Source organism: Rhamphochromis longiceps, linkage group LG4, assembly GCF_057381845.1.
Source record: "Rhamphochromis longiceps isolate RC_006_pf linkage group LG4, R_longiceps_female_GT1.1, whole genome shotgun sequence".
Lineage (NCBI taxonomy): Eukaryota > Metazoa > Chordata > Actinopteri > Cichliformes > Cichlidae > Rhamphochromis > Rhamphochromis longiceps.
Window position 1 is genome coordinate 3,292,713 of NC_140560.1, and position 17,611 is coordinate 3,310,323.

The 17,611-nt window shown below is 40.7% G+C and overlaps 1 protein-coding gene across 2 annotated transcripts; it reads right to left on the reverse strand.

Annotated features, from left to right (window-relative positions):
• Positions 1-435: 435 nt before the first annotated feature.
• prpsap2 (phosphoribosyl pyrophosphate synthetase-associated protein 2) lies at positions 436-15,412 on the reverse strand. Of its 2 annotated transcripts, XM_085402915.1 has the most exons (11): positions 15,283-15,412; positions 12,639-12,799; positions 11,792-11,844; positions 6,479-6,545; positions 6,218-6,390; positions 5,970-6,085; positions 5,103-5,158; positions 4,763-4,911; positions 4,596-4,666; positions 1,881-2,027; positions 436-1,813 (listed from the first exon to the last, which is right to left on the reverse strand). In XM_085402915.1, the coding sequence occupies exons 2-11, from the start codon at positions 12,719-12,721 to the stop codon at positions 1,655-1,657; spliced, it is 1,074 nt and encodes a 357-aa protein (XP_085259041.1). In that variant the 5' UTR covers positions 12,722-12,799; positions 15,283-15,412; the 3' UTR covers positions 436-1,654. The 2 variants fall into 2 exon arrangements, with proteins under 2 accessions (XP_085259041.1, XP_085259040.1); XM_085402914.1 differs by having other exon boundaries at positions 4,596-4,911.
• Between the last annotated feature and the right edge of the window lie 2,199 nt (positions 15,413-17,611).

Sequence of the window (17,611 nt, forward strand, 5' to 3'; positions counted from 1 at the left end):
GGACTCATTTGGTTTCATCCAGTCCACTTAGATAAAACAGTAATGACATTAAGTGTAATATTACTACATTAACCTCCTAAGACCTGAACTCTTTCATGGCAGCATTTATAATTTTTCTTTGCTATTTGGGTTAATTGGGACCAAAAGAATGTAAAAACAAAGAATTACCAATTTTTTTTTTTAACCTAAAATAATGAGATCCACATGAGGACATTTGTTTCAAATTTTGGTAGAACAGTGGCAGCATGATGTCCTCGTAGGTGGATATCAGGCTCTTGTAGAGAAAAATTACATATTTTGGTCTCGACGTCCCAAAATGTGATGTCCACATATGTGGACGCCAGGTCCTGGGAGGTTAATATGGAAACAGCATTTCATGCTTTCAAGCAAACACGGTCCCAGTTATGAAGCTACAAACCACCACAGCAGAAGACATTTTCCTTTCATAGGTTATCTTTATTCATATTAAATCCAGAAAATAAATACAAAACATTTTGGGAGCATCTGATAAAGTGACAAAGACCCGCTTCAGTCAAGTTTTGCTAGTCAGAAAAATGCATTTTTCCTGTTTTAGCCACAGTTTGAAGTTTTACTTAAACTTGGACAATGTGTTGAAACAAACTTCTTCAGTCTCCCTCACAGGGATCTAACAATGGAAGATTTCCAGTTTATGAAGAACAACCTCAAACTTCTAACCGGAGACTGACTGCACTTTAAATCTGGAACTGGAGCGTCAGGTTTTAATCATCCAGAGCCCTGTTTATTTGTGACACGAACAAATATTCAACACTAAGTATTGAGATGATGGCACATTTACATGGATGACTTACTGTCATTAAATGGAACATCCAATTATCAAGATCCAAAGACTTCCTGTTAAACGCAGGTCAACATTAGCATTTAGTAGATTTGACACCAGATTAACATCTAAACACTATGGCATCCACTCAGACGTATGGCTGCTGGGACCAGTCGAAATGAGCCGTGTTAGTTGCACATTCAGACACCACAGAAATAATCAAACACACATTTGGATTTGAACATGCACAACATGTGGTCATTAGCTGTGAAGCGTATATTCCAGAGTTGCTAACGAGGGCGAGGTGTAAAAGAGCAGCGAAGGCCTGTGTGTTGTGTCCTGTGGAAGGCACCGACATTATCAGTACAATCTCCTTTACTAATAACATCAGACACATTCAGTGCTAACAAACGAGTGCTAACATGAGCTGATTTAACCTCGACATCATTTCTATGGGGGAAAGATACAAGACAAAAGGAACTGAGGCGTGTGGAGCGCAGCCACCGGAGAGCTCGGCAGTAATCCCTTAATATCCACTGGGGACACTAATCAGAGAGTGTGTGTGTTTGGTCAAAGCTATGAACAAAACTAGGTGTGCTTAGATACGCATGCATGAGAGTGTGTGTTCAGTCACCACATCCTTCAGCTGCAATCAAAGGACAGGTTAGCATTCATATTCGTATGTTATGATAGAGGTAGCACTTCAGGGTGCTGACTACGCTCATCGTTCATCTATGTATCAGGAGAGGACTGAGAAGGCAAAGTGTGTGTGTGTGTGTGTGTGTGTGTGTGTGTGTGTGTGTGTGTGTGTGTGTGTGTGTGTGTGTGTGTGAGTGAGAGAGTGAGACAGGTTATTCAGTCGTCCACTCCGATGTTGCGGAACAGGTAGGACATGGACTCTCCGTTGTGGATGCGGCGGATGGCCTCTGACAGGATCATGCTGATGTCCACCGTCTTGATCTTTGGACACTGGAGCTTCTGGAGTTCGTGGGGAATCGTGTTGGTCACCACCACCTGGAGACAATGACACACGTGAGGAGGAGGCGGCCATGCTGACGGAAGCCTAAGAACGACGACTCACCTCATCGATTGCCGACTCCTCTATGAACCTGGGGGCGTCTGAGGAGAGGAGGCCGTGTGTCGCCATGACAAAAATCTTGTAGGCCCCTCTTTCCTTCAGCGTCTCCGCTGCTGCCACGAAGCTGTCCACATCATCGATGATGTCATCCTGGGGACAAACGGGCATGGTTTTAAACGTGCTGAGGACAGTCCGCCCCACCCAACCTCCTTTCGGTGTTCCTGATGCGGCGCAGTAATTTTGCCTAGCTCACCCTCCTCTCTCAGTTCTTCCCATATGGATGTTGAACTTTTATTTTTACGTTAACATCATCGGTAATTTGTTCCGGAAACTTACATTCAGTAAATCTTCTAGTGCTCCAATTAATGATCAGTTTTAGAACTGATTTGCACACTCACACCCATCCAGAACTGCAGTTTACTGAAATATGACAAAGAAAAGAATCTAATTCTCACTGAGCGTTTTCCACCTGGGACACCTACTGCAGGTAAAGCTTGTTCCTCATACTTCAGACCTGCTTATAGAACAAAATGTCTGAGTTTGCGTCAGTTAGCGACTACGCAGCTTACTGGGGCTAATCTTTGGAAAACACCCAGAAGCTGTTCTAATGGTCATCAAGCCCGGTCTGTACTGATATATACCAAGGTTTCAAAACTGCTCGTTCAGGGCACAGAGGAGCGGGATCATTTTCCACATTACTCAACAACATTCCTCCTTTTCTGACTGAGTGAAAGAGTCGACCCACACCCAGACAGTTCAGTTCGACAGGACAAAAATGAGCAAAATCACAAGATTTAATGTTACGTTATGGAAACATGTTACTGTAACAGCTGTGCAGCTATCTCCTCTTTGTCCTGCTAGTCTTTAGAGGCCAATTTCTGCAGATTACCAGTGTGACTGAATTCAACTTCATGTTTGTATGAAAGACCTGTGAGTGAGTGAGCTGGCACTCCAAGAATCATTAACCCTTTAAGACCTACCATAGAACCAAGTCTGCCAGAGCTTATATTATATTTTTACATGCTGTGGAGCCATTTTTAGGAGCATTTCAAGTTGCTATACATCAATACAACCATTATAGCCCAAATATTAATAATATGCATGCATTAAGTGCATAGTAACTACATAAATTGCAAAAAACTACAAAAAAAAATAAATAAAAATTTTATTTTTTTAACATATATTTCTAGTTAGAGAAATTTAAGAGGCATATCCCTCAAAACTGTAAATACAAAAAAGTTGCACAAAATAGTTTCCCACCACAGGAAATTTATTTTGAGTGTCTTCATAGTTTTATTTTTGAAATACACCAATTTTTATACACTGCAGGAAAAACGAAAATAAATATTATAGTGCAAATTTGCAAAAAAGCAGCATATGCATCAAAATAAACTATTTCCAGCAGTGCAATATGAAGCATCCCAGAAACGACACAGGAAGTCATAAAGTCAAAGATAACTTTTAAAAACACCAGTATAGGCTCATGAGGCCCTGATGGTAAAAAACTACATTTCCGCAAAATGACGTCACTTCCGGTTTCGGGCAGGTCATGGCGGACATGCGATAGTTCGCGCTGATGGACGTAGGAAGTGTTACAAACAGCTGATCGGATCGGCGAAGCGTGTTTCTGGAATATTATGTTTTTGTTGCTGCTTTTTATGCAGCTTTTGCAAAGCTGTATGTGGAAGGAAACTGTGACCAAGGACAAGCTGATGGGATCAGATGTAAGTACAACTCCTCCGGTTTCATATGCAAATAAAACTATTGCGCTAGCTTACGCGGTTGCAGAGCTACCGGGATTTAAAAATAGTTATGCAAAACGGAGCATGCTGCTCTGACCGGCTCTAAAGGGTTAATAGAAATATATTCTGTGAGGGAAACATGGAGGCTGTCCCACCTCTGCCCCGAGAGATCCAACCAGCAGTCACACAAGGACAGGATCAGCATCGTGTGCTGAGGCACTGATGCATGACAGTTTAAAATATACATATATATAAAATGTAACTGTACTTGGCTAACTGTGTTCATAGCAGGAGTTATCAGGGTATTTGTCGAGTGCTGGGACTGGTATGAGTAAACAGACACAGATTAATGAAGCTGTGTAATGTGTGACAGAGATCAACATGCTTTAAACTTTAGTTTAGGGCAAAGTCACCATTCAGGTGTGTTTGAGTGTGTTTTCTAATCACTTATGACTAATAAATCTATAAGTGACACACTTTCATACTAACTACTGCACCACAGAGACGACTCCTGATTGGCTAGACTCGCTTTCTCACAGTTTCCTCTCAGTCTTTGTGAAAACGAGATGACTGCTAATGGTAACACTGTGCTTACATCTAATGCTGGTTCACCTCAAAAAGGATTCAGCGAGTGAAAGGGTGGATTTCATTTTGAAGTAATTAAAGGACTTTTCCTCACAGCAGTTCATGCTGATCATGTTCGTGTTCGTTTGGGGCTTTTTTGTTAGACTGTTGATTAATTGGAGGGAGCAGCCACCACGAGTCAGGAAGCTCACAGCTACATCCTCTCAGCAAACTACTAACTCTCACTGTTACTGTGAACTCATTATGGCTGCAGGTACCGCTGACCGACTTCTCAAAGTGCTGCCTCAGTTTCCTGCAGCCACTTTCACTCACACGCATTTTCAAGTGGGTCGATTTGACATATTGTCTACATTGACATCCCAAAATTCAGAAACTGTGCGTCATCTCTCACCACTATGATGGCGATGCGTCCTCCGACGTCTCCCACCACAGTGATGGGGGGCTTCTCTTTAGGGATCAACACTGGAAGGGAACACAGACAGTGAGTCCTGCTGTGATTCATACGGGGTGCACAAAGTCCTGCGTGTGACGAGTTCTTTGCAAGTGTGCGTGCATTACATGGTATCTCCATGCTGGGGTGAATGGCTCCGGTGGTCTTGACGGTGGGTGGGGAATGTCGGCCGTCTACTTGGTCTGATTCGGCGTCCTGAGCTTCTCCGTGGATCACTGCGATACCCAGACGCAGCCGCTCGGCGAACGACTGAGCCCTGCGCACACCAAGTCAGCAGCGCTTCACAACTTACTCCAATACAAGACACACAGACACCAGCCTGAACTCATGTCACACTGTGACAAAAATAAAAGCACTACAAAAAGGAAGTGAGCAACAAGCTGGCCTCATCAGCAATGGTAACACAGATAAAGGCGACTTCGTACAGACGGGAGGAGATGAGCCTACCTTTTGGCAGAAGCTGGCGACTTGGCAACAATCACAGCGTTTCGGTAGTCGGGGATCTGAGGGGGAGGAGACACAAAACTGAGGTCAGAGTTAGATACGGTTAAGCACACAATAGCTTATCCAATCAGAACTCAGCAAGCAAGAATATCAAGCTTCTTTGTTTCTCTACGTGTTTAATATATGTTCATATCCAGGTGTCAGCAGGCATGCCTGGATAGATAGTTTAGCAGGTGTGTACTGCAGGTTACAGACTCCTAAATTTAAATTACATCCTAAATAATATCCCAGTATAAAAATGGACAAACTGGTCTGTTTAAAGAAAGTTCAAAACAAGTTTCTTTGTTGTATAAGGTGACCTTTGTCCATGTGCTACTTCCAGCAGAAGTGATGGTGTTTCAGGTGTGATGGTGCTCTGCAATATTACACTGGACCAGGTAGCTTTGGACCTTGTTCCCATTTACTAGACTGATTTTGTATGTAATAGCAGGCAGAGAGCCCCTAACGTCAGCAAAACAGCCTTGCTAATATGAACACTGTAACTGGGTGGATGCTCATGCTAGATGTGGTGCAAGTGTCAAAGAACGATGTCAGGAAAATACAGCTAATCCCTTCAGACTGGCTTTTGTTTACGAATGAAATTAGTAAGGAAAACGTGGCCATCTCGGGCACAGAAGCCCCTCCCACCTGCTCCCACCCGAGTCAGCCAATCAGAAGTAAGCTTAAAGGGAGAGGAGCTAAAATGACACACAAGAGATGAACTAATGTAGAAAAGTATCAAAAAAGCATCAAATTTGTTAAAGTTAAGACTAGAAACAATAAAAGTGATAGAAATGAGGCGTGTGTGTCACATCTGTTTTTAGAAATGACCTCTTCCTGGATATATTGCAGCAGAAACGGGGAGGCTCTCAAATTGTCCACTGGGATGTTGAAGAAGCCTTGGATCTCTTTCTGATGGAGGTCCATGGTGATGAGGTGGGTGAGGCCTACACAAACATGGTCATGTCAGCTTGTAACATGTCTGTGGTTTGTACAGATCATGTATTTGAAATACTACGATATGTGACATTGAATAGTGTCCTGTCTTCTTCTTGAGTGCTTTAAAGGGACAGACTCACCAGCTTTACACATCATTGATGCAACAAGCTTGGACACGATGGAGCCCCTCTTCCTCATCTTACACTGCTTGCTGTAGGGGAAGTAGGGGAGAACGCCCGTGATGCTTTTGGCGCAGGACGTCCTGCATGCGTACACCATGATCAGCATCTCCATTATGGTGGTGTTCACGTCCCTGAAGTGCAGAGAGACAAGCAGACGATTACACGTGAGGGACACGTTTCTGGGGAAACGTCCAAATAAATATTTGTCTTCTCTCTTACTTTGACATCGTTTGGATGACAAAGACATCTTTGCCTCGCACCGACTCTTGGATCTGTACCCGCGTTTCTATGGAAACAAAAAGCGGATGTGAGAAGGAAAGAGCAGAGAGAGAATGTGCGCGCACACAAACATGCACTGAGCCTCACCGGTACACGCCCCCTAACAAAGCCTACAACAGCCTGTCAGCCTCATTACCACCTCCACCCTCACTGTCCTAAATCGTAGACACTAGCATTCCAAAAATGTGCTTCCCAGGAAAAACAGATGAGAAAACAAAATACTTTCCACACCTGAGAGCTACGCCCACGTTTTATATACAGACCAGGTCTGCTGCTGATGACCAACCGATCGGTCATTTTAAGGAGAAGGAAAAATAAGAGTAGTGGACTAATCTAAAAGTAAGAAAAACATTCTAACGAGAACACAAAGGCTGGTCATAGAAATGTTACACCGACCACGAAGAGCGTGGTTGAGCATTGCTACAATCGCATACAACTGCTCATTTATGTCAAAGCTTTGCTTGTTAACATTGTAGGAGCTGATAAGCCAGAGCAGCAACAACTCCTGAGTCACACATATCCCTACTACACACTGAGAAAGAAACACAACCCCTCCGGACATGTTAAACCATTACACCGTTAAATCTCCGTTACTGTTACCACACTGTCAGCTGAACTGAGAAAAACTGGATTAAATACTTTGCTGTGTATAAATGGAACAAGCTACAATATTTCAAGTCTGTCTGCAACTACTCATGTTTTCTTAATTTGTTACGTATAATGTGTCATTTTAATGTGTAGCAGTCCATCTTAATGTTTGTACTTCGTGCTTTCATTTAAACACACAGGTCTCAAGGACACAATCAGGTCTCCATCATGTGTCACAAAAGAGGTAATAAAATGCAACGTGTTTCAACATTAGATCCATATATTAGTGTAAGTTGAGTAAATATGGAAATTTAAGGTTATGGAATTTGCATTTTTAATATGCCCATGATGCAGTTATTTATTATTAGTAGTATTATTAGAAGAAACTAACATAGTAAAGTAGCTACAGATTGTTATTTGCAATTGTATCCTAATGCTGGACTAAAAAAAAGCTTGTAAAGGGGTTTAGCTGCGTCACTACACAGCATGTTGTACAGTAGCAGCACAGACCGCTGCAGGTCACTGACAGCAGTAATGGCAACAGCACAGCCCTCAGATATGCAATATATCTCCCTCCATAAATTCAACGCCATGCATTTATGGAGGGAGGTGCACATGGTGTCACGTTTTAAACAGCCGTATTCCTCATTATGGTTCAACCCTTCTGTCTGTGTTGGGAAAACTGTTTACTGGAAACAATGGCTTACAAAGGGAAAACACAATACAGGTGATTTATGTACAGAAATCATGGTTAGAACTAGAGGAAAATAAGATGGTACACAGATTTTACTTTATTGCATCTAGGTTTCTACTTACCAATAACATATGCTGGAAATGTCAAGCAGAACCAGAAAGCGTTATACAATCTGGGACTCTAAATGCATTTTCCCATTTTGGAAAATAAGATTACAACGTTACAACAGTGTCACCAGGAATATGCCTACTGGGGGACCAACAGTAATGCCTAATATTTCCAAACACCAGAGTACAGCGATCCAGGTACAAGGCTGACTGCGATTCATATGAACATGCTGCTGGCCAGGCTAACTGACGATACCGAAAACTCTCTTGCAGGGACGATCTGACGCCACGAAGGAACGCAGATTCTGAGAAACACTTTTTTTTGTTTGTCACGGTTTTGTTCCCTCTGAGGACGTATGTAAAAACATGAAGCATTTCTTTTATATTATTATTTTGGTATGATATGTGCTGACCTGGCTGCTGTATGTTGTAAGTTTTGTAATTAGTTTGTTTGTTATAAAAATAAAAAGGATAAATGACATAAAGGTTGCAGCTGGGGGAATAACTTGAGTGACAGCTTCAGCTTTTCTTGCTGGGCTAACAACTTGACACAGGGCCACTTTCTTTATTGGTTAGTATTATTGGTTAGTATTATTGGTTAGTACCAAGTGCCTTTTCAGGGTCAAATTCAAGCACTTTTTAAGCACTTTCAAGGTCCATTTTCAAGCTTTTCCAGCCCCCTCCCTCCCGCCAAAAAAAAAAAAAAGAATGCATGCTTCAATTCGCATCACCTCAGTAAGACCATGTGAACATTAAAACAAATCATCCCAGGTGAACTTAAACACCTTTGTTCCCCTTTTGTTAAGACATAGAAAAACGTACAACACAAATATACTGCAAAAGGAAACGGTCGCCTTATCGTGTATAAACTCAAAATGCACATTTCACTTAAAAATTAAGATGTGAACAAATCAACTTGTTAGATTCTCCTGTTGGAAAACAAAAAAGAAATAAATAAGTCTTCTCATCAGATATTGATGCTTCTTTCCTGTGTGACAAGAAATAGGAGACAGATATTTGTTTGTTTTTTAAGTTAATTCCCAATAAAACCACATGGATCACTCATATTACCATTATTTCAAATACTCCAAAAAGCTGGTGTCCAGGGTTTAACTGGCTGTTTTTGACTACTTTTGATTTGGCCTCTATATTTCACCTTTAAAAACTGTTTATCTTGCCAATCTGTTATTTTCTCATTTTGACATAATGTGTCAGCACAATTTATCTAAATTCAGACAAAATGTAAAATACGAGTAGAAAGTGATATTTTTGACTGTAAAAACCACAAACATGTTTAACGAATCATTTTCATAACTTGAAATGAAAATAGAAATTTTACATTTTTAAAAAATATGCACAAGTTTTGCAAACAACAAAGTTATGTGGTTATATAGAACAATCAAGTGTTCTGCATCAAATAAGAAGGCACAGAAATTATTTATGCAACTCCAAAAAATAGTTTGTGTCACTATAACACATGAGAACAGCTCAGGGATAAACCTGCAGGTCTGACAGCAGCTGTGTCACTCAGCGTTTACACTGCAGTCTGCCTTTGGTGGCTTTAAGGCAGCAACTGTTCACTAGTAGAACTGACACACAAAACAAAACAACGACTACACACTAACTACACAAGACAACACACTAACCCGAGACTCCAAACACGGCAAACGTCACAAACCTCTCAGTATCAAAACTCTCGCTCTCTCGCTCTCTGTCACTCCTAAAGCTTCCGTCTCCTCCCAAACAACCAGATGCCACATGTTGCCATATCATTTTTTGATTGGTCGACATGGTACATTTTTCCACCAATAGGGAAGGAGTGTTTTTTCCTTTTCTTTTTTCACTCAGAAGCAAAGCGTGTTTGCTAGCGCTCTCCTTAGAAAACGCTGTTTTTATCGTTTCTTCCGGAGTAAACAGCTGTTTTATTCAGAAAAAAACAAACAAACAAACACCGGTTTTACGTGGCCTATCAACACAGTTTAAACACTGGTATGTAGTTTGAAGTCCGCACGTTGACCCAAGTTGAAATGGAGACTTTGGCTCCGTCAACCCCAGAGGGTTAATCAGAAAGCCTAAGTTAGCTAGTTATGCATCGGGCTAATGTTAAGTAACGTTAGCTAAGTTCACAGCATATTCCATAACAGCGCTGCCATACTGCATCACACTCAGTGCGTTCCAATCATTTCTCCAGCGAGTTTGATAGCAAAATAATAATAATCATAATTTTAAAAAATAGCATGTGTAACGTACACGTACTGGAAAATTATTTACTAGGACTCACCTATCATGCTGGAGAGCGCAAACTCCGCCATTGTTGTTTTCCATCAAACACTCATTAAAACAGCAGCCTACAGGTATGTTAGCGCACTCATCCCCGACTGTCCGAGGGAGGGGCGGGGTCACACGTTGAAACAGACGTAAGGCAGCCAGGCGGGGAAATTTTTCTTTTACATTTTGTGACTCATTTTATTTTTATATCTGATAAGAAAACTATTCAATCAGATAGTTATTTGTGGTGAATGAAATACAGCTACACTTTCAAGCACTTTTAAGCACCACATCTGAAATTCAAGCACTTTTCAAATCCTTGAAAATTCAATTATGCATTTTCAAGGATTTCAAGCACCCGTACGAACCCTGTCAAACCCATTCCCAAACACCAGTAATGAGAGAAACTGTTCCAGTGGTGAATAATGCGAAATGCTTCGCGTTCTACTGCTTAGAAACTTTTAAAAGTCAGCACAGTCATGGCCCAGTACAAGCCCAGTACAAGCCCAGTGGACGGTTGTGATCTTCTAAGAGGAAATTTATTTGCAACAGGAACAGACTCAGTTGAAACGGTGACCTTGTGTCTAGCACTGCTGTCATGAAAGGGGAACAAGAAGTGTTTCCGTTTCTGCTTTAAACGCTCTCACAAGCTCAACGATAAATTTAAACCTACACTTTTGAAGCATTTTATTAAATGTACAAGGAGAAAACTCCACAAATACAAGCAGAAACACTTATATAGTATGTTCCATAAAAATTTGTCACTTTTTAAGGGGAACATTTTTTTTCAAGAAACCTAAATCGTGTGACTTGCAGCTGATTAAAGGAAGTTTTTGTACAAAAATCAAAGACTTTGTTTCTAAACGTTTGAGATATTAAATATAGGATGGCAGTACTAACTGTTGGTGGGTGAGAAGGATTGAATAATACTAATAAAAAATGTCACGACACTACATATCATACACTTTACAACAGACTTGAAAGAATTCAAAGAACATGAAGCTTTAACTTTGAAGTTAAGGTAACCTGATGACAAACACAGTAAAACTAGAAATCATTTTTCAGTTTGCAATTTACACGATCTTGTCCGCTTTAGTTCGGATGAGGTTTGTGTGATAGAGCCGAGACGGCACCAGAAGGCTGTAAGCTTCATGTATTTGGAATTACAGCCGCAGCTAACAGCATTCCCCAGCACTTATTACTCTGCCATGTATTTTCATTTAGGTTGTTGTTGTCCATCACATCAATGTCCACCGCCCATTTTTACCTGGTCATCTAATTGTCAAAAGCCCAGAGAATTAATTTTGTTCCAAAACAGTTGCAGATATAATTTTTGTTAATCGACAAAGCAGTGAGCTACATATAATATTCTTTTTTATGCAGATGATGCGTGTCCAACTCTTCTATAACTCCTGTACTCTGCCTTTATAGAGGTTTTCACTGGAACCTCATTCTCAGCATTCATTACTCGCAGAGCTATTTCCAAATAGAATCTTTTCATTTAAGCATTTTCTAGCTGCTACAGCTTTAAACTAGGAAGACACTAAATGATTGTTTTTAAAGAATCTTGTAGCATGTATTATTATATGAGCTTACCTCTGTTAGCTTCCTGGTACACCTGCACCTTGCCAAGCTCCACCCCTAAACGCCTGAGAAAGAAAATGACAAAACAACAGTAAATAAGTTTGTTTAAAGTTGAAACAAAAAAATGAATTTTTAAAAAAACAACCCACAACCAAATATATGTATAACATTTAAAAAATGTACTATTCATTTGGAAATGCAATAAGAAGCAGTGTTTACATCCTGGTGCACAGTGAGGTATTTAGTGTCCACTAAAGCAGCCAAACACTGTTTGTTCTATAAACACATGCAGACTCAGATGTCCTTGTGCAGTCCAGGTTTGGACTCTGTGCATTTAAAGTACGTTTGGACTGTAGGAATTTTCGGTTTACACAGAACATGATGAAACACTAACAAAGCAACCACACACGTTCTGTTAAAATGAGGCTACACACCCTTTACCCATTATTAGTTTAGCTCTGCAGACAGCTGTTTTTTGAGTCTTTTATCTCCCTTTTAATTAGAAAACGGTTCCTTTTTTAAAGGTTTATGCAATGATGGGAGTTAAGCGTATTTGATGAGCTGGTGACAGGGAAGGTGGGCAGGACAATCATCCTGTTGTTTCGGGAAGGTGGCTAAAAACAGAAAAGACAGCACATAAGGACTGCGTATGTAGGCTCATGCTATCAATAAACACATGTTAAACAGAAGAAGCAAGAGCAAAACATGTCTTCTTGACACATGTGAGTTTAAATGTCCCTTTTTTACCATATGAGACAAAAGAAAGGAGACCGAGATTCTCCTGGAGGACGTGTATGGGCTTTGACTCTAAAATAACCCGTCTTGCTTTGTGTGTCTGAGTGCATGTCTAAGAACTTACTCTGCAATCCTCTTGCCCAGCTCACGGCTCGAGGGGTGCGAGTTGGCGGTGAAGATGACCAGGCCACCCTTGGTGTGGTTCATGTCTCTGGGGTCTCGGCCGCTGCTCTCCCCACACTCAGGCAGTGGATCCCTGGGCACCCACGCTGCACTGAGCCCTTCCTGTAACAAAAGAGGAGGGCGGTTACTTCCTTTAAAAAAAGGTCCTCCAAAAAATGGAAACAGGAAACAGATTTGGTTTAGTCCTTAAAGACGTACAGTCAAAATGCCACCTGTAAACTTAATGACTGCAACATCATTTAACACCTCAGTTTGTAACATTGATTACAAGCTTAACATGTAAACTTTTTATGAAATCTCAAGGAAAATTAAAAATAGACAGAAAAAATAATGGAATAAATCCTAGATTTAAAACTAAAACGTTGTCGTTTTACTGATGTCAAGTCCAGGAACCATTTTTCTTCTAAATGGTTTAGTGGTCACTGCCAGACTTCCCTCTTTTTAAATGATCGAGAACAGTGCTTAGTTTCAATGCACAGCAATCACCACTCTCACAATTACTGAAGTCTGACACTCACTCTGCAAACTAATGTTCACGGATTTAAACACGTTTCTGGTAACAGCAGCCTCCACCACTGAGCGACAGCACTGTAGGATTCATGGTAGAATCCTTTTTTCCACAATATCATGAATAAAATGCATATTGGTTAAAACAACATTGGCTCTCACAAAGAATCATGTGATCCTGCAGAAAGCAGATACCACAGCTTTGCAATGCAAGCCCCGTTTACCCAGTCACACAAAGGTCCTTTTTCTATGCCCGTCTCACATGTGCAATTTAATTCAATTTATTTATACAGCGCCAAATCACAACAAGTCGCCTCAAGGCGTTTTATATTGTAAGGTAGACCCTACAATAATACATTTAGAGAAAAACCCCAACACTCACATGACCCCCTATGAGCAAGCACTTTGGCGACAGTGGGAAGGAAAAACTCCCTTTTAACAGGAAGAAACCTCTGGCAGAAGCAGGCGGGGGGCAATCTGAACCGGTTGCAGCCGGCCGTATGTGCACACATACTCACACTCCAGTAGTTGCACTGGAAGCAACTGGGGGTTCATTATCTTGCCCAAGGATATTTTGACATCCAGACTTGGTAGCGACTGGTAGACAACGATCTACCCCCCAAACCACGGCCGCTCCAAATCATTAGCCAATGAGCAAGTGCTTTCATCCATACAGTCTGCTTGGTTTTGTTTGTTTTTGTTTTACAACCAACACGCATCTCAAGAACAGGACTTCAGAAACCAATGGCTGACATCACAGAAGTTGCATCCATGTTTTATAACAACTATGATCCAAATATATGCAACTCCCGCCAAGTTAAACCATTTCAATAAAAATATACCAAACATCTAAATGTACAAAGTCTAGAAGACTAACATTATGTAACAAAGTAACATTTAATGATTTCAAAATTTTGGTTCCCCAAAACACAATTATTAAAGAAGGAAGAAAAAAAAACAGAAAAAGACCCAGTGTCCCACTCACTGGATAAAACAAACAATGGCAAACAGCCCAGGAGAAAGAGAAAGAGAAATATGTGGCCAATGTGGTGGCTGCAGCAGCATTTAGGACAGTAAATGGTAACCATGCAGTTTTTTGTGTGTACTTTGAATTGATTTAAATTTGAGTATCAGATTACCACGTGTGGGACTGGGACAGGTGGTTTGTTGTTCATTTTATTTGCTTGTCTTTGTTTATGTTAAAATATGATAAATATATTTTCTTTTTAAGGTAAGAATTAAACAAAAAGGGAATAAGCTTTTATTATGGGGGGGGGGCTCCTTATCTTTTTTTTTTTAAAACACAACACTATCCACATCTACTCAGATGCCACTTTTAGCTTAAAAATTCATGCTTCTCTTCACAGTGCCTTACACGTCTGTCTTGCTGAATAAAAGGACTTGCATATGCATTAGAAACAAAAAAAAGGTTATAGTTTGGAGTATATGCAGCAGGAAAGGCTTTTATTAAACAGGTTTGCATGTGCATGCATATTACAACTGTAGAACAATAGAGAAAGCAAAGAGACTGGGAAACAATGAAGTGTCAATACAAACCCAAATGTATGCGACCACTCTATTAACCATTTATTTAAATACAAAACACTGTTTTGAGAGGTGCACGACGTTTAATAAGGTCCCTCTATAGCATGTAATAGGTGGTATAAACAGTACAAACAGTCACGACATTAGCTTCCTCGTGTTGCTAAGCTAGTCGGATTTCACAGTGCATGATGCCATTTGTTATTCTGGAATGAATACGTTAAGAAGTCAAGCTGCGTGGTGAAACTGTGTCTGCATGACTATTATACACAAGAAAGTAGAGGAATAACAGCCCATTCAACCCCAGCTACCACCAAAATGTATAGCTGTAACATCATGATATAGCTTTAGGCTAGCCTGTGTTACCATAAGTACTAACGCGATAGCTCAACACATAATGGCAAGCCAAAGCTCCTGACTGCGCGAGTTGATTCTTCACGCGTCGGAAAGCAAGCCTGTCTGTACGGTAGGCAGAAAACACAACCTTTTTTTTTTTTTAATCCAATAAATGAAGCAAAACTAACACGACTCCTCACCAGCTTGTGTGTTAGATCCGGTTACAACCTGCAACCAACAGTATTTGATTGTACGAGCCTCCGTCGGGCTCTTTCCAACCTGTTCCCCTGACTCGAACAGACTGTGAGGTTCGGTTTTGACGGACGTATGACTCAACCAATCAAAGACTAGAAAATTCTAAAGGGTCGGCCTTAGGCTGCATTCAAGTACTCTGAAAAATATTACATTTAAAACCCGTAGACAAGACGAGTTATTGGAGACAAGCGATTTTTTTTTATCATTAGTCGCAATTACATGTAAAATGCTAAACGGAATACATTTTTCAGCGAGGTTTATTAATATGTTGTATTTCTCCTTCATGTTTATTCGCTAAATCTTGTTTCAAATTGCCTACAACTGAGGTTGGCTAATTTTCAGAATTTCCTGAAGATGTTGAACTCAACCTGTACTGCTGTCGTAGTGACACATGATTTTCAAAACACTGAGCAATAGCAATGGCTGCTCGGTCACAAGTGTTTTATAATGTGATTTGCCCCTTTTCTTTAGGTCTTTATGATAACTATACACAGGTACAAATTACTAACGAAGCCAACCATATACTTATATATTTACTCATATATTAACCACTTTCTACATAAAACTAGGTGTAAAATCCCCAATGCTTTTATCCATCACAGATCTCTGGGAAACAGAGGTTCAAAGACTACCCAATAAAGGTGTGCTCTTGGACCGGCCACTTGAGGGCACTCTGTTTTTATGGAAGCTTCACACGAACACTCCCAGCTCCAGCACATGCTACATGAAGTGACTTTCAAGCTTTAAATAAACACGATTTCATGATGTAAAACAGTCCTGCTGCCTAATTAGAATTACTACATTTCCCCCCTATAATTTAACCCTTATTCATGTGACCCAGACAGGTAGATGAGTACAGACAAATCAAATGTAGTTTGAAGATATTTATTTCAGTGGAAAAAAACTCTTGTTTTTCTCCCTTTTTCTCATTCTTTGTTGTGAATGTGAATTTCACTAAAGTGTCAAGTGAAAAGTGTCAACACGTGCTCAAAGATATAACAAGAAAGGCATGAGCCACTTGTCTCTGAGACAAGTGGCTCATGAGTGTCCAGTGTACATATATTGAATCCACTTCTGAAAGCCTCTGCACTTAGCAATAACAGGAGATATGCAAATAGAAACAGGGGAGGGGCTGCAGGTAAGCACTCTCTAAGTAAGCTTCTATGCAGCAGGCATTAGCATTAACACGCCTCTGGGGTAGTGTGGTTCTTTTGCATTGACAGAGGCATATTTATAAATACTCTACCGGTACCATACGGGCTACTCTTTAGAGTTCTTACATAACTCGCTGGTTATGTGGAGGAGGAAGAGAGCAGCATCCAAGTACTGCTCACTGCCCACACACACACACACACACACACACACACACACACACACACACACACACACAATGGAGAAAAAAGTGAAATAAAAAACGTGGAGGAGGGTGGAGAGGGAAAGAAAACATTAGATTTTGCAGTTGGAAGTCAGGGTCAAATTCTGCAGTGTGTGTGCTCTCTAATTGTCTTCATGACCGCAGCACATGCTGCATGTGTACGAGTGATTATCCCAAAGATCACAATGATTTTTGGCAACACAAGTTTTAACACAAACAGGCCTGATCTTATAGAGAAGCCTCGGATAGAAAGTAACAGTACAATTAGCCAAGTACTGAATTACAGCTTCCCTGTGCTTCTAATTTGTTCAAGTATTTCTCTGTTTCTGCTGCTTCCCATTTCAGCACCACTGTACTTTGGATGACAACACCATTGTTTGAAGGCTATATGTGCGGCTAACAGATGTTGTTAAAGACAAAACTACCCAGCAGCATATTAGTAATCAAAATAACTCCCACCTATAATATCAAATTGATGTACATGTTAATAAATCAAATGTTATGATCCATTAAACTTCATGCACTTAATTCTGCATAATTGAAGTGCATGTCAAAGCTAAAACATTTCAAAGTACAAGTACTACTTCTACTTAAAGGGTGTAAATACCCATTTCTGTACTTTGCAAAGCAGTTAGGCTGCTCAGTGCAAAGCCTATTTCATGTCCATCCATCCATCCATTCGCTTCCGCTTATCCTTTTCAGGGTCACGGGGGGCGCTGGAGCCTATCCCAGCTGTCATAGGGCGAGAGGCGGGGTACAACCTGGACAGGTCGCCAGTCTGTCGCAGGGCTAACACACAGGGACAGACAACCATTCACACTCACATTCACTCGCACATTCACACCTAGTGACAATTTGGATTATCCAGTTAACCTATCCCCACAAGCTGCATGTCTTTG